An 18,547-nucleotide genomic window follows, 5' to 3' on the forward strand; every position below is an offset into this window, starting at 1 on the left:
TATGGAAAATCCTAGATCGTGTAGTAGCTGTATTGTGTGAGAAATGTGGCTGGCACACTGTGCGTATGAGTTGGCTTTTATGAGCCAATCGTCAAGGTAGGGGAACACGTGAATGTGTTGCCTCCGTAGGTGTGCTGCTACTACTGCTAGGCATTTTGTGAACACTCTTGGTGCCGTAGTTACTCCAAAGGGGAGAACTTTGAATTGAAAGTGCTGACCTTCTTTTGTGAACCCGAGGTTTTTCCTGTGAGCTGGATGTACAGGAATGTGAAAGTATAAATCCTTGAGATCTAGTGTGGCGAGGAAGTCGCCTTGCTGGAGTAGTGGGAGTACTTGTTGTAGAGTGAAAATATGGAAATGATCTGAGAGTATGTATTGGTTCAATGGTCTGAGGTCCAGTATTGGTCTGAGAGACCCATCTTTTTTGGGAATGAGGAAGTATAGAGAGTATACTCCTGTCCCTTGATGTGGCAATGGGACTGGCACTATGGCACCATTTTGGAACATGGAGAGCACCTATTGTTGTAACAGCGTAATGTGTTCTTTGGACATTGGACGGTGTCTGGGCGGTATGTTGGGTGGTGTAGAAGTGAGTTCCAGGCAGTAACCATACTGGATAATTTGTCTCACCCACTTGTCTGTAGTGATAGTGTTCCAGACTGGTAGGAATTGTGTTAACCTGCCTCCGACTGGTGTTAAATGGTCTGGAGGGAGTGTGAGCGAGTCACTGTTCGTTGGTGGCGGAGGCTCGGGTGTTACCACCACCCCGTCCTCTGCCCTTGTTGTTATTGCCTCTATAACCTCCTCTGTTGGCACTTTTATTAAAGGTGCTTTGGGTATTACTTTTGAATGAGGAGGAAGTTTGGGATGTGTTGCCTCTACCAGAGCCTCAAAAGGAGGAGCGACGAAAGGAACTCCTAGATTGTTGAAACTGAAGTGCACCCATGGACTTAGCGGTATCCGCATCTTTTTTCATCTTTTCTAAGATGGCATCTACCGCAGGGCCAAACAAGAAATCTTGGTTAATGGGCTGGTTGAGGATGGTTGATTGCACTTCATTCTTAAAGCTGGAAATGCGTAGCCATGCATGCCGGCGTAGTAATACGCTAGTGTTTATCGACCTGCGGCTGTGTCAGCTGCGTCAAGGGTGCATTTGATGGAAGCGTTAGTGATAAATTTGCCTTCCTGTATTAGGTCGTTTGCTTTAGTTTTAAAAGATTCTGGTAGGTGTTGTAGTAAACCCTCCAGTTGGTCATAGTGTGCTCTATCGTAATGTGCTAAGAGAGCTTGTGTGTTGGCAATTCTCCAGGTATTTGCTGCCTGGGAGGCCACTCTTTTACCTGAGGCTTCTAATATCTTTGACTCTTTGTCAGGAGGGGGAGCATCTCCTGTTTGCGAATTAGCTTGTTTTCTAGCATTCGATACAACTAGTGAGTCTAATGGTAACGGAGACTTAATATAAAAAGGGTCTGTAGGGGCTGGTTTATATTTTTTCTCAATTCTGGGATTGAGGACACGCGCTCTGGCTGGGTCTTTAAATACATCTGGCACGTGCTTTAGTACCCCTTTTAACACAGGAAGTGTACTGTACACTTTTCTCAGATGTTGGAAAGGTGTCTAATAGGAAATCCTCTTCTATTGGGTCAGTGTGCATGTCTACACCATGATACTTAACACCCTATCAACTAGCTGGTTAAAAATGATAGTGTCGTCAGTAGGAGACGGCTTTGTAGGGTATGAAGAGGGATCAGGGATGGGTTGTGGATCATATGTATCATAAGGATCATTATGGTCACTCCATGTTTTATCTTGGATACCCTGATCTTCAGGTTCTACAAAAGCATCCTGAGGATCCTCCCCCGTGTTGCCTGTCTCATTATAACCTGAAGGTGTAGGAGAGTAAGGCACATAAGGCATGTCAGTAAAGAATGGAGGAGCAGTAAAAGGCATTGAAGGAGATGTTCCAAAGTCTTTTTTCTTTGGAGGAACAGGAGAAGAAGTGTCAGTGTCCAATGATCTTGTCTTCCTTTTGTAAACTGTTACGTGTTGTGTTTCAGGGTCTATATACACTTTAGTTTGTTCTTCGCTCACTGGATCAGGATGGAAAAGTTCTTCCTCAACTGTCCGTGGCTTTGGCGCCGATAGTTTTGGCTTGGTCGCTTGTTTGTGGTGAGTCTTTGGCTCGAGGGCATTCGACGACTCTTTTTGGTTGGACGTCCTTTGTTGGCTGTACTGCCTTTTTTGGCTCGGCGACCTTTTTCGGATCGACCGATTTTTTCGGTTCAATAGCCATTTTCGGTTCGACGTGTTTTTTGGGCTTGACGACCTCTTTCGGGTCAAGGATCTTTGTAGACTCGATGGCCTTCTTTGTGTCGACAGGCTTTTTTGGCTGATCTGCCTTCTTTAGATCAACACCTTTTTTGGGGTCGACGGCCTTTTTTGGATCGACGACCCTCTTTGGTTCGATGCCCTTTTTTGGATCGATGACCTTCTTTGGTTCGACAACCCTTTTTTGTTCAACGGCCCTTTTGGGAAGAGTGTTGCTCGTTCCTGGGGTATCAGAAGGCTTGGGTATGGTCTTCGGAGCAGAGCCGGAAGGCGGGGCTTCTGAAGGAGTCTGTCGGTCTCGGCTAAGGCCTTTAGGCGATGCTTCGACCGGAGCCTTGAGGTGGAAGCGGGGTAGAGGTTTTGGTACTCACGGTTTGCCCCGGTGTGATCTGGTCATTGGAGTCCGACTGGTCCTCTACGGTGACTATTTCTAGGTCGGAGTCCGCCGCTTCTGGGAGTTCATGTTCGTCGTCGAAAATGTTCTCCGGTTCTGGTGCCCGCCACTGCATCTCTTATCTAGCGGCCCTTCTGTTCCGGATAGTTTTCTTCGACCGGAACTGAGCATAACCTGGACAGTTTTCCTCATTGTGCTCCGGGGATAGGCACTTGTTGCATACTGTATGTTTCAGTATGTGGGAATTTGGAGTGACATTGTGGGCATCTTTTGAACGGGGTCCTTTCCATCGGCAGGAGGCCCACGTGGCGTCGAAAAGGCCCAACGGCCCGCGTCGACGACCGGATCGAGATGGAAAGTATTATCGAGTGAATGGGTACCGAACGAGTACAATACAGTCGAGGTAGAAAGCCTTTTGGCCTTAGAAAGTTGAAAACTTTCGGTTCCGAAGTTGGAGATGAGGAATAGCATCCGAACCCAATGGCGGAAAAAAACAATCTGAGGATGGAGAAGATACCCATTTGCACTGTAGTCCAGGGGAGGAGTCACCTATCTCGTGATACTTCGAAGACTCTTCCAAGACAGCAAAGTGCAAACATCCGGACCCAACACTAGGCGGCAATCTATGCTAAGATATGAATTCAGCAGCCCACATGCCTCGAACACTAAATTTAGTATTGCTTCAAGATAGGGTTGTGTTTGGAGTGGTTGGAGATTGGATTTTGTAGCATTGATTGTGAAGCCCAAATTGTGTAAAAGGTTTATTGTGCTTTGAGTGTCTTTGAGACATTACGCTTTGGTTGATCTCTTGATGAGCCAATCGTCGAGATACAGAAAAACATGTAGGTTTTCTCTTTGCAATTTGCTGCTACTACAGTTAGCATTTTGTGAACACCCTTGGGGCTGTTGTCTCCCCAAATGGTAGCACTTTGAATTGATAGCGACTTCCACTTACCACAAGCCATAGGTACTTGTGATGTGCTGGGTGGATTGAGATGTGGAAGTATGATTCTTTCAGATCTAGCTTAGTCATGAAATCGCCCTCTTGTGGTAGTGGTAGTGGTATTACGTCCTGCAATGTCACCATATTGAAGTGTTCTGGCAGTATGAATTGACTGAGGGGACGTAGGTCTAAGATGGGTCATAGCGAGCCGTCCTTTTGGTATGAGGAAATAAAGGGAGCAGACTCCCTTGTTGAGATGTTTCCTTGGGACAGGTTCTGTAGCCCCTTGTAGTTATAATGCCTTTACTTTTTCCTTCAGCAGATGTAAATGCTGTGTATTTAGTAGGAGTCTTTTGGGGGTGATACTTGATGGATGTTGAGTTAGCTTTAGGCAATTTCCCTGCCCGATTATTCGTCGTATCCATTGGTCTGATGTTATGTCTTGCCACAACTGGTGGAATTGTTGCAGCCTTTCCCAGACTTGTGTTTTGTAATGGGGGAAATTTGGGTAAGTCACTGTTTAGGTGTAGAGGCCCCCTTATTGGGTGTACCTTTGCCTCTGTTTTTGTATCCGCCTCTATAGTAGCCACGCTTTTGCTAGTGGCCCTGTTGTTGCAGTAATTGATATGATGTGCTGTCAAAGGTAGAAGGCTATGTGTCTCCTCTACTTTCGTGATGTCGAAGGGGCTGCTGCTTTTAATGTGCTGCTTGTAAGGCACCCACTGATTTAGCTGTATCAGTGTCTATTTTGATTTGAGCCAACTGCATACCCACAGCATGCCCATAGAGGTTTTCCCCATCGAAGGAGACGTCCAGAATGTGTTGCTGCACTTCTGGTTTGAAGCCCAAAATGCGTAACCATGCAGGTCTACGCAGCATGATGGAGTTATTAAAACCCCTCACAGCTGTGTCTGCCCCATCTGGTGCATATTTGATTGTAGCATTAGATATTTGCCTACCCTCATTTACTTCACCAAGTCTTCTTCTCGCTTTTTATATTCGTCTTGGAGATGTTGCATCAGTTCCTGCATTTTTCCCAGGTTGCTCTGATATAGCGGGAAAGTAGCCCAACTGAGTTGACAATCTTCCAATGGTAGGCATGACCAGTCACCACCCTTTTGCCTGCAGCATCTATCCTCTTGCTTTATCTGCAGGAGGTTCTTCGCCAGTGCACTGTGCTGCAGCCCTTTTCCTGGCAGTTGTGACGACTAAGGAGTCTGGGGATAAAGGGGGGGGGGGGGGTGACCCCTGATGTTTATAGGGTCAGTTGGTGACAGTCTGTATTTCCGCTCAATGAGAGGTGTTAAGCCTCTGAATTTGACTGGGTCTTTGATGAGGTCTTTGGATACATTCAGTACGGATCTTATCATGGACAGGTATTGTACAGTGCGCTCAGTGTGTGAAAGTGTCTTAACTAAAACATCTGGAAGTGTATTAGGAGCTTGTGGTACTCTGCCACTCTCTGACAAAATATGATATGAGTAGGTGTAATCCGGTGGTGATGCTTTTGATGGTACTGGTGTCTCCTTTCTGGGTCAGGAAGAGCCATGTTGTAGTCATTCAACGGGTCTGTGGTGTGGTGGGTGTCTTCTGACACCTTATGAATTGGTGTCTGGGATCTACCCTTCTTCCTCTTCATGTAGAGAGGGTGGTTGTGTTTGTGGGGATCCAGGTTGGCTAAAAGTCATTGGGCTTGCAGCCCTGTGCTCTTGTGCGACCTTCTTTGGTAAAGGTTGTGGCAGATCTTGCACCTATGTTTTGGCAGTCTCTTTAATTTTTTTCTGCATGAATTGTTGCAGACCCTCAAAAACTATGCCCTGTTCCTCAGACGCAACGGCACTTCTTTGTAAATAGCATCAACATTGAGTGATTTATAATTTTGTGTATATAATCTTTACAAAATTTATGTATATATGGAAGTTATGTTAATACTGTCCATATTCTTTACAAAAGTGTCTTGTGGTACTGTGTACATATTTTTAGAAACTGAAAACACAGTATACCCATTTGAGTTGCCAAAAATGGATTGAGATATAATGTGTTCATATATCTTCTGGATTTAATAAATACAAATGATTTAAGATTTGTACTGCCTTGAAAAACTAAATTTATGCTCACTATTGTGACAATTGCATAACTGTGAAATTGAGGTTAAATAATTGGCCTACGGAACATCTATTTTGTTGTTACTGTTCCTCAGTTGGCATATGAGATTGTGTACTTTGTCTCTTTGGAGCTGGAGGAGTGTCCTCAGAAACAGTGTGTGGCTTTGTAACCCCAGATGTATGGCTCTTCTCTCCTGAAGTGTGACCATGGTATTTGTCTGTCCTCGGAGCCAAGGGCTGTTTCAATTCCGAGATGCTCACTCCAGAGTGTTTTTTTTGATCCAATACTTTATGTGGGGTTAAAGTCTGTTAAGTAGCTTTTGGTGTGCTTGTTGAAGCAGACTTATGCTTTGGTGCCAATGTGTTGCTGGAGCCGTCCCAGTCATGTGGCCTTGTCGTCTGATTGAGATTGAGAAGGTTCTTGTCCACTCTCAGCTCAGAGGCATGATGTGGTGCACGAAGGGGGTTGCGGGGGGGGGGGGAGAAGGTGTGTGCAATATGGTCTTGGCAAGTGGTGGATCAACAGTACTCCCGGTACAGGTCATCGCCTTGGTCCTCGGTCCAGACACAGTAATCAGTGATGGGGATGTGGTCCCCGACATGTACCGGAGCATGGTTATCACCAAAGGACAATTTGGAGGCAACATAGTGGGGGCTGGTGATGACTGCCCCACCTCCTGTTGGTCCACTGGCCTGGATTTCTTCCTCGTTATAATGCGAGAACTCCACCTCAGCTGCTAGCTCCATGGCGGGTCCGAAGCATCTTTTTGTTTCTAAACAATGCACAGGGTGTGCACTTGTCTTCTTTGTGCTCTGGTGATAAGTACAGATTACACACCTCATGAGTGTTGGAGTGTGCATACTTGGCCACCTATCAAGGGCACAGTCGGAAAAGGTCTCTCTTCGTCTTCATTACCCGGAAATGGCATTCTCGACTGGGTTGTGTGTGCCACTCGCCACAGATTCTGTTACCAACATCTCGGATCAATTGGATTTCGTTCAGTGAATCTCTGGTTTATTTGTCTTCACAGCAGGCCGCATAGGCACCAAATCTACAAGAGCTGTGAAGCAGTCCTTACAGGTATGACGGTGGGAAAAAAATTACTATTAATGGAGCCGTTGAACATGTGCAATACTTTGAAGAGATGACGTACTAAGTCAATCATAAAACTTGCTCAAGGAAAAACAACTTGCAGAGTCCAGGCCCGACATTAGATGCCAGGAGTATGCATAGTATGTGCATCTGCAGCCAACACATGCTACAGATATTCAATTTACAATTACAATCGGTTTTCCCCATCATTACTTCTTTTCCTCCTACTTCAACTTTGAAATTTGGCCATCAACAATCTCACCATTACTCTGGCATTGGCAATTTAGTATTTTAACACATTCTTAGCCAATTTGGGAAGTGTTGATTCTCGGTGTAACAGTAATTGTCGTTGATGGCCTTCTAAAAGTAAGTCGAGTAAAAGTAATGGTTTGGCTACAAATGTTGATGCTGTCAATACTCGCTTAGTTTTCAAATCAAATATCCTTTCTACTAAAAATCTTAAAGCAAAATAGCTTACTACGTACTAAACATCTCAATAGCAAGAATCCATCAGGAATCCAACAGAAGAATTCGTTCAGCCACTAGCACATTTATGCAGCATTTGGAGCAAAAGGTAAACAATAAAAACAAACATTTAAAGTACAAGCTCTTACCTGGTAGAAACACACAATATGCATAATTCACAATTTTATCTTTACATTCAGCGCCATCATTCCCTAGAGTGCATCGGTGGGAGCTAACTTGCCTTCCACACTATAATCCCTTAGAGGCTCAGATCACAATCAGCTCTCGAATTTGGGGTATATTGAGGATCTATCGCACACTAGTAGCCAACATGCCTGCTCTTTTACTAGCACTGTGTGGACAGGTGCAATATGAAGGTACTTTGGATGATGCAGATTGAGTTAAAGCAAAAATCACTTCTCAAGTCCTGGCAATATCAATGCAGCTGAGATTCATTCAGTTGAAATACCTGCATAGGGTGTATTAATGCCCAATCAGACCATGCAATAACAAGAAGGGCCTCTATCCATGATTCCTTAAATGTAGGGCCGAGCCGGGTACCTTCTACTATACCCAGTCATACAGCAATATTGGAAGCGCATAGACTTGATTCTTTCCAAGATTGTGGGTAGACAGGGGGCAGCTGACCCAAAGATGGCCCTTCAGGGCTTGATGATGGAGCGGGGAGGCCTACAAACTACCAGACTTCTGGTGGCAATGGGTTAATTAACTGCGAAATGTGTTATTGTCAGCCATTGGAGATCCAATAAAGCCCCCTCAATATGGGAATGGGCACATGGTATGGATTTGGTGTGAAAAGGCAGAAAAGAATGTTTATAAATCAAGAGTGACCGCAAAAGTACACAAAAGTGTGGAACATGATGTTGAATTATTCCCAATTACTGAGATATGAGTGACAAACACTGGGATTAAATACATGGTCTATAAATACGTTTCTACTTGATTCATGTAATGAAACCTGCAGCAAAGCAAACGCTTGTCACCTCCTCTGATTTCCATGCAAAGCACCTTTATCTAGTTCAGGCTTCTTAGCCAAAAGCCCTTTGCATGCCGGAAATGGTTTCACTTTTCCCATTATAGGTATGGGCTTAAATGCCCCATCAAGCAGAGCACTAATGCATAGTAAGCTAATGCCGCAAAGGGTACTTCTGATGACAAAGAGATGGTTGACAACTCTCAAGAGAGACATGTCAGAATGTTTTCTTGTTGAGTCCATCTTAGCCTTTCCACCACTCAGGGTGCATCAAACAGGCATAGGTCAGGTCTGGTAAAGGTAGCACATGTTAGTTACAGAGGACTGCAGAACACGGTTATCATTAGTGTGACAAAGCACAGTATCCAGCCTGAAGAAGGCCAATTTTAACATCAAAACTTTCTGAAACTGCTCAGTGACTCAAACAAATCTATGAGATGGACAGAAATGCTGAGAAGAAAGATATTTTGATTTATTTTCACAGGATCATTCTACGAAGAATAAGGCAGTGTAACCTCCAAAGCCGGAGGATTTAGAATTTCTGAACGTTTGTTTATTTAACTTCCGAGAGGTTCAGAATACCCGGTATGAATTGTAAATGAAGACACAGGTTTTCCTTCAGGACATAAGAGGGTTCAGCTCAGTCCTTCAACAGAGCTGAGTCTGTGTCGACTATTTATGTGAAGAGCTAACAGAAATATTTCTTTTACAAAATAGTATATACCACTGAGAGGCGAACACTTTCGCTGAAATTCGTTTTATTGAAAATGTTCCCCTTCCCTCGCACTTCCTGTCAGAATAGAGAACATGGATGTAATGTTTAGACTTTTTCATGTCATTTGCTTTCATGTGGGAAGTTTGATATTCTCCAAACTTCAGGTCAAAATGCAGAATATAGATTACCCTTGTCTTTTGAAAAACAGTAGGATTGGGCCAGAATCCGTTGGAGGTAATTCTGGGTTGGAGAAGTGTGGTCAGGAAGGAAACTCAACCTTTCGAATAATCAACTTCTCTTTTGGAGTCTTTATGAACAATGTCATAAGTTGCGACTTTACAGCATCAAGTTACTGATGCAACGTTACCCTGTGACAAGGTTGCGGCAGAATTGTTATTTTGGATCTATAGGAACCACTAATTGTCCAGGGGAGAATCGAGGGCCCTATAGGTTGTCCACGGAGAATCGTGCAACCAACAACAGGCCCCGAATCTCAAAGTAGCATATATGAGGTCTAGTGTGGCAAGCTAAAACCAATATTCCCAAGTTCACAAAAGATGTATGGGAAGGAACATTTTTGTATATTGTGAAAAGAAAAAATGAACAAAAATATATATTTAAAACGGTTTGAATTTTTCAGCCTTGCACATTAGTATAGTTGCACTAAGTGTGGGGCATTGTTTTAATAGCTCCTATTTTTATACTGAGGGTGTAGAAAGAGAATACATTTAATGAGAACACAGTTTCAGTGAAAAGAAAAACAAGGAATGCCAAAGACAATAGGTCTCACTTTACGACCGGACTTGATTTGGCAAGGTTTTTTTACAAATGGCGGTGCACCTTCCACAGACATCAAAATGCTTTTGTCCATGCATTATAGCATCGGTCAAAAAGCACAAGAAAAGAAAATGACACACTGACTCAGTTGAGTTATTACCGAGGTGCACACATGTATGAAGACGTATGTGCATGCATGCATCACCACATATGCAAGAGCCTACTGAATGATATAGCCGCTATTTTTTTTCCTTACTGATCTGAGATGGTGAATGCTATTTGGATCTGTAAATAAAAGAAATACATTTTCAATATGCTATGTGGGTGCGAGAAAAAGGAAAAGCAACACACGAGGGAAAAAGCATTAAGGTGGGTTGAAGCAGAAGGAAACGAGAGAGAACTCAGCAGGGGTGGGCGGGTTATTGGGGAAGACGTACTTGAGAATGAGCAGTACACAAGGCAGGCAGCAACAAGGAGCGTGGAGGTGGGTATTAGGAAGGGGAGAAGCATACGAGGGAGGCTGATGGAAAACACACACTCATGGAGTGCTTATAACCAGAAAGAAGTGGAAGGATACAAGTTAGCAAATTTAAAGGATGGTAGAGAGACTGTGCTCCAGGGGAGAGACAAACAAGAAAGCCATGTAATATGAAAAAGGCAAATGAAAAAAAAAAAAATAAAGCCAACCAAGGTTAAGCAGTGGGTGGGCTATAAGCCCGCCATATGTTTTCCGATAACTCACAAAAGGCATTTCGCAAGCAGACTGCTTGCACTGTCTGGTAGGCAAGACCTAAAAACAGGAACCTAATGATGGTTTTAGAAACCCCCTAAATACTGTTTAGGCCACACCCAAATTTTGCTTGGACATTTTATAGCTGTATTATGTTTTTTTGCAGTAGTTGCTCTAATAAAACCAGGGGGCTTGTACTCAAAAGTAAATAAATGATTCTCTACAAAAGCTAGACAGATTAAAGCAGAAGCAGTCAAGGCGAGAGATCAGAGTAGGCAAATAAGGTACACCTGTCCCAGGGTTTTCATTCTAATCCAGGACGTTGCAGGGTAGTTTGCAAGCAGAATTTGGCTAACTGAAAGGTGGTGTCTGTAACACACCGAGCCAGCATCCCAATCCAGTCCTCTTCAGGGAAAGTGCGGGCTGCCTGTTTATAGTGCCCATGCAAATCTTTCCATGGGTGGAATTACACACCCAGGCTCATCTCAAAGAGATGCCCGGTTCTATCTGACAAGAATCACACAGGAAGTGTCACTGCCTTGAGTTACCGCCTTTTTCTTGGAATCATAGCAGCTATATAGTGGCTGTTCATTTGGTCTTTTGCCGTTATGGTGGACTTGAGCCAGCCCATCCTCCTGAGACTGCAGCACTTTACACGGGGAGACTGTAACCCCATAGATATGATAGAACACGGGCTGTAACCCCATAGATATGATAGAAAACGTGGAAGTACACGATCCCACTCGCAAAGTGACGCAGACCTTTAGCAAGATTTTTCTGCAACTTATGCAGATCTGTTCTGTTTTACTTATTGACCGCGAAATTAACATCTTTGAAGGTTAGTAATCACGACCCCCAAACATGGTAAAACAAGCATCTTTGCATTATAGGTCTCTGAAACGCTTGTCTATGATTAACAAAATCACGTTCAAAGTGGCACTGCCTTTGGAATCAGGCATGCGAGGACGACGTGCAGCAGCCTGCAATATTGCAGTATACGCGTTTCAAGTTTCTAGTTTCACCCCAGACTTTACGGGATTAAGGTAGATGGATGCTGAAGTATGAGGAAAGAAGGGAGCGGGGAGGGGGAAGAAGGGCAGGGCCCATCCATTTACTCTGCCACTGTCCATCCCAGAGTAATGACGGAGACTATTTGGCGTCTGCAACTTTACCCAGCAGCTCATGCGACGAAACAGGTATGGAAATGTGGTAAACGATGGCAAGGTTGGTCAAAAGAAACATGGGGCGAAGTGGTCAGTAGCTTCACACTGCAGATAAATGTGATGTGGGCAACAGGTGTGTGAACGGCCAGAATTCCAGTATCTCAATCCATAACCAATGCCAAGGATGTGTAATGCCAATCAATTTCAGCGCCAAAGCAGAACTATCCGTCTTGCAAGTGAACACCTGTGTGATATATTGAGGCCACTATCCAGCTACTGGGTCACAGATGTTGTCTGCATTGCCAGCCCAGGCCCTCGATTCCTTAAGTCAAGACAGCTTTCAAGTGCCGACCTGGCATTGTCATACCTGGCACTATGAGAAGACTACAGAGGACTCCATGGTACACTGCTCATCCTGAACATGTGAAGTGATTGCGTGCCCTTCCATGTCAGGCCCGAGTGACTGATCCAGTTCTGGTTTTATTCATTCCATTAAATATAAAGAAAAAACAACACGGCTGGGTGAGCTACTCCTGCACGACCAGGGACAGCTTGAGACCTTTGCACCTGCACTGCAGCTGTGTAGGGTTACAAGCATTACATCTCTTGCATTTAAATTGCACCTCTTATATGCTCTGCTGACAATGTCTGAAATAAATAGCCACAAAGGGGGTGGAACAAACGGTCTAGTTATGGTTTGGAGGAAAGTCTACAGACTTAGTTCAGGTCGGGCGAGGATGGATACTTGCCTTTCTCCGGATATCAGAAGCCACGCTGAAGAGCAGGGACCAGTAGAAGCTGAGCTCCAGCACGTAGTACCAGTACTGGGATGGTAGGTAAGACTAGGCAAAGGAGAAGGGGTGGTGTTAATCATGTTTCAATACATCATCATCAGAAGCATAACATACAAATATCACTCTATAGTGTTATAATCATAGAATAACACACGTACATGTCCACTTCATTTTCTACCTGTCCCCGTTTCTCCATTTACACACATTCAGATTCGGTTTTCTCTGTCACGTCATATCTACGAAAGTTGTTATCAATTAATGGACATCAATCGGTATTTATCCGGATCTGTCGGGTAATCCTCTTAAATGCACACAAAGCTGTATAAAGTGATGATGCTGCAATCAACAACAAATGTAATAGTGCTCTATGCACATAGCTTAAAGAAGCATATACAGACACACAGATCTTGTTTGGCTATTCTTAATGCACAAATAGCTAGGGATACAAAACCTTTACCCCCAGGGAACTACACCATGCCTCTGATCAAAGGTAAAAAGAGCAATTGTTGGACAGAATGCAGAACAAGGTCATACATTCACCCCAGTACAGATATCTGGGCCTAAATCCATCGTTTTTTTGCTCACCATGCCATTCCAGTTTGGACCCAGCCATATGCAAATCAGTCTTGACCCTGCGCCCAATGGGAACAGTCCAGCCCAAACTGCCAGGCCAGGTCCTCCATGGACAGGAAACAAGCATCCTAGGACCGGTTTCGGGCTTTTAGCTGATTAAAGGTATGACACCATTTACATAAATTATGGATTGTTTAGCCAAAAGAAAAAAACAGTGTTTATTGCAAACATAAAATATGTAGTATAAGATATATGTAATTGGCTTATATAATGAGTATGTGCTTCTAATTAGATTTACAAAGCACTTGGGCTCCCACCTGGTAATTTATGAAATCAGCAGAACCACAAGTCATGGTTGACCCCGCCTCCCCTCCTTCCCCCGTGCACTTTGTGAGGCTGGAAATTACTAATGTCACACAACACTTTGAACCCATGGCGATACTGCCTGAGGATTCCTTGCTCAGGACATGCACACTGGCTGAATGTCCTAGGTGAAGGGATTCTTGGTCGTGCAATAGAGCCCTTTGACGCGACAGGTAATTCAGGAGCAGGGTTATTCACAGTGTAATGGCTGGCCCATTAGAACTAAAGGGGCATTACTTTAATTGTGGAGGGGTGGAGATACAACTCTTCAGACAACCCTTGTGTCATGTCAACGGCCGCCACTGCCTAGAAGCTATAGGCAGACCCTGCAAAGCCCCAACCTGCCTATCTGTCTTTCATCTCCATTTGGTAATAGACCAACCCACAGCATAACCCTTTTGTGTTGTAGAAAACATCACCCTTACATCACCTTTGCAAAGTTTTTGGATTTCACTGCCCCCTTATATTCAACAATTGTCCATGTACTGCACCTACACGCACTGTGATATTTTTCGTACGTACAAATTAAGTACACTAATCTGGGCTTCAGAAACCAGTCGCAGGGCAACAACACTCACAATGGACAATCGCACGTTGGCAATAAATATACAATCCCGATAAAACCAAACTCTGCGCATGGTTTGGTTGAAGTCACAAGACAAGCAGAAGTCGGATCCATGGAGCAAATGCTCACCTGCTTTGGGTAGTTCTCCCACACCAGCCATATTTCATAAAGCCAGGGTTTCTAAGAAAGACAAGATCTTATCAGTGACATTGAAATACGATGAATTCATTCTCCGCTTTTGCCTGACATACTCCAGTTTCAAATCAAGTGTGCCTAAAACTACTAAATGACCAGGTCAATACAGCACAATGCAAAACTGGAAACGTGCTACTGAAACATATTTTATTTGTTATTAGTCTTTAATGCTGTGAGCAATTGTTTCAACACAAATCATATATCTGAATGACATACTCGTACTAAAAGACTGATGGTGCCCATGCTGAAGGAAAGGGCAGAGGGCATGTAAGGAACTAGTTACTTACCTTTACCAATAGTTTTGAGGTTCTTCTAGATTCATATGCTGAGCATTATTCCTCCGTCTAGTGGCCAAAGCTGTGATGGGGACTTATTCTGTCCTATTCCCCCATCATGAAAACAGACACTAGTTTGTACAGAACAGAATTAAAATCTCAATGCTGTATCATGGCACTAATTGTTAAGATTATCCACTTCAATGCACTTCACTGATAGTTTGGACACGCCAAGCTAGAGAACAGAAAGTAACAAATGTAAGGGAGCACTAGGATTAATGTGGATGATAGCCAAAAGTGTCTTATAAACAATAGGAACCATGGTGAAAATATGGTGAAAATATAAACAAAAGAGCAGGATGCATCCTCAGCACTGGTCCCGAGCTGCAGTTCAAGCACCTGGCTGGTGGGTACTATGCTAAGCCGGTGGGTGATCCTTTGGAGCAGCTTGTTTTCTTTTATCATTTTGAAGATTGTAGTTGTCCAGAAAAAGCCCAGAGAGACAGTGCTGAGGATGATCCCAGGAGGGGAATGGTGACTCGGAGAGCTGCATAGCACCTTTAGGTCCACGAACGCTGTGGGCAGTCATCAGGTCATTCCCACCTTTTGTCAATGGTGAGTAATTGTCCATCTCCTGGGGACAGAGCAAGCACCGCCCTAAATTCCACAGAGACCGTCATTATAGACTTTGATACTAGAACTGGTGCCACTGGGAGAGGAACTACGTGAGGGTTGTCCCTCTGTATGGTACCCATATTTGTGATTGTCTGCCTAGGAGATTTTTACTCATTCTCCCTGCTGAACAGTGTACCTAGAAAAAGGGATGCCACAGGAACTAGATGACGAGGTGGGTGCAGAGCAGGAATATCGACGTAGAAATATCGAGGGACCTAAATATCGCTGTAAAAATATAGTGGAGAAGAAATATCGACTGACGGGTAATTAATATGGATTTAAAAAATATCGATGTATTAAATATCGTTTACAAAAATATAGTTGACAAAAATATCGATTAATAATGTTATGTATTTTTGTGGTTTTAATGAGCATTGTCATTTTATTATATGTTTTAAAATTTTTGTAGTTCATTTATTTTAAGTTTAATTTTGTGTTTTTAGTTCCGTAGTGGGTTGTGGGTTTATAGGGGCATAGGGTAGGAAGTAATTTAATTATGTAGATTTAAATTTATAGTAGTTAAAAAAAATGTAATCAGAATTTTGCATTTTTAGTTCCAGCATTGGGTTGTGGGTTTATAGGGGAATAGAGTGGGAAGTAATTTAATTAGATAAGATTTATAGAATAATTAATCTGTTAATTGATTAATTATTAGGAGTTGATTAGTTAATTTCAATTAATCAATTAATAATTATGTTAATTGTGTAATTGTTAGGTGTGTTTTGTGGTGTTTATATGTGTAAATGGTGTGAAGGGTGGAAAGTATTGAATTTTTTATTGATTATTAAATATTTATAAATTAATTTCCATTAATTAGTAATTCTTATTTGTAATTGTGTAATTAATTTTAGGTGTGTGGTGTGGTGTTTATATGTCTAAATGGTGTGAAGGGTGGTAAGTAATACATTTTTTATTGATTAATTATTAAATATTTATACATTAATTTCTATAAGTTAGTAATTATTAATTGTAATTGTGTAATTAATTTTAGGTTTGTGTTGTGGTGTTTATATGTGTAAATGGTGTGAATGGTGGTAAGTAATTTTTTATTGCGTAATTATTAAATATTTATAAATTAATTTCTATTAATTGATTAGTAATTAATAATTGTAATAGTGTAATTACTTATAGGTGTGCGTTGTGGATATTATGTACATGTGTAATTAATTTTTTATTATCTTTGTTAATAATGATATATTTAATTGTATATATTAATTATGTTAATATTGGAAATTACATTTAATAAAAATGTTGATGTTTTTGATTTTTATTGTTGTGGGATCCAGCACTTTCCCTACTGGTGCACTCATTGGAGTGGGAATAGTTATTTTTACTCCTACGCTATCCAGTGCTTTCTCTACTGTTGCACTCACTGGAGTGGGAATAGTAATTTTTACCCTTACGCTATCCAGCGCTTTCCCTACTGTTGCACTCACTGGAGTGGGAATAGTAATTTTTACTCATACGCTATCCAACGCTTTCCCTACTTTTGCACTCACTGGAGTGGGAATAGTAATTTTGACCCCTACGCTATCCAATGCTTTCCATACTGTTGCACTCACTGGAGTTGGAATAGTAATTTTTACCCCTACACTATCCAGTCCTTTCCTTACTGTTGCACTCACTGGAGTGGGAATAGTAATTTTTACCCCCTCGCTATCCAACGTTTCCACTAATATTGTGTTTATTTGGTTATTAAATGTATGTTTTTTTTTTTTAAATAGTTTAATGTGGTAATTAAATATAGAATATTTTATTTAATTTTAAATAATTTATATATGTGTATATTTTATTTTTATATCATTTAAAAAGTTTATAAATTAAATAAGGATAACCGTTAATAAAATGTATTTAAGTAAATATATGTATATGTACACATTTTGTTTGTGTTTATATTTATTGAATTAAGTTTATTTGTTCTAATTAGTTAAAATATACATTAAATTTAGTTTATTTTGTTAATACTATTAATATTATTTAATTAATTTTATTTATGTATTTTTTAAAGTCTATATTTTTTACATCGCTGTTTGTGTCGATATTATTGTACTTACCGGTTTATGTATAGGAAGTCGATATTTTTGTTATCGATATTTTCACATCGTTATTTTCATCGACATTTTTAATATCGATATTTTAACATGGAACCTACGAAGCCAGGTGAGGGACTTAAGTTTGGGAGTTCAGGTAACATCCTAACCCTGCTGCCCTGCACCCCTTATGCGATGCCACTACTAGTGTTGCATGATTGTGTCATGCGCCTATGAACAAATGTTTGTTTAACCCTTGACCATGTCCAGAGTGTCTGGTTGGGCCCAATTATGCCAAAGAACAAAGTCTTCTTGATTAGTACCATGCAAAGGGAGGATTGTGCTCCATTCATTAAATCTCTACTACTAAAAAAAAAGTGTGAACATGGTCTGCAAGTCTGTGATTCTTTGTGGGGTGAAGGAACTTCTATGATATTCAGCAATTCCAGACATACTTGCAGCACCAGGTTAGGTGAATGCTCCAAGTTAGGGTTATGCATTGTAAACACATGGGCACCCTGCAGTACTCACATACTAATACTTGAGGCCACTAGAACACTGTGGTTCACCACAAAGGTTACGCTTCTTCAAACTACATCCTAGTATGGTAATAGTATGACATCTTGTCCGCCCCTTGCCCTCACATCACACAAGTCCAGACCAGGCATTTAACTGTATAGTTTTGAGTGGTTAATTAAAGAAGCGTTAGCAAACCCAATAGGCCTGGTGTTGATTGCCTGTCTTTTTTTCCTTTTTCAGTGCTTTTTGTTGTTGTTGCTTTTGTAAAACTTTACTTCTGGGGGGGATCTGCTAGGCCTTTGACAATATGAAAGAAATGGCAAAAAGCAAAAATGTTTTTTGATCCCAAAAGTACATGCTGCCATAGTCCCTAGCACAGAAGGAAACTACTTTGAGTGCAAGTGTACTCCTTGTGACAGAATTCAATGTCATCACTCACACTGAAGTTAGCCATTTTCTGAAGTGGGCTGACCCAATGCCACATACTGTAGTAGCTGGAATAAAAGTATTATTATTATTATTATTGCAGTTTTATATAGCGCGTAGTTACCCTGGAGCATCCCAGCGCTTATTCAGAACAAGAGTGACAATCACGTGCATTCAGGGTCAGCAGTTGACAAAAAGATATGTTTTCAGAAGTTTGCGAAAACGAAGGAGACAAGTCTCAGAGCGCAAACTTAGGGGGAGTGAATTTCAAAGTACAGCAATATTCACAGAGAATCTTCTTCCCCCTGAACGTGCCTTTTTAACTTTAGGGGTCTTAAGCAGGTGTTTTCGATTTGAGCGTAAGGTTCTGCTGGCCTTATAAGGTGTAACTAAACTCTGCAGAACAGGAGGACCTGTACCCTGCA

General features: G+C 42.0%; 1 protein-coding gene across 1 annotated transcript in view; it reads right to left on the reverse strand.

Annotated features, from left to right (window-relative positions):
• The window catches only part of CERS3 (ceramide synthase 3), a 375,229-nt gene that overhangs the window by 70,327 nt on the left and 286,355 nt on the right, over positions 1-18,547 (reverse strand). The window contains exons 5-6 of the mRNA XM_078683111.1: positions 14,132-14,182; positions 12,457-12,549 (exon numbers count right to left, since the gene is read on the reverse strand). Coding sequence (XP_078539237.1) covers positions 12,457-12,549; positions 14,132-14,182 — 144 coding nt within the window. The remainder of the gene's footprint in view (positions 1-12,456; positions 12,550-14,131; positions 14,183-18,547) is intronic.

Source organism: Lissotriton helveticus, chromosome 3_1 (genome assembly GCF_964261635.1).
Source record: "Lissotriton helveticus chromosome 3_1, aLisHel1.1, whole genome shotgun sequence".
Taxonomy (NCBI): domain Eukaryota; kingdom Metazoa; phylum Chordata; class Amphibia; order Caudata; family Salamandridae; genus Lissotriton; species Lissotriton helveticus.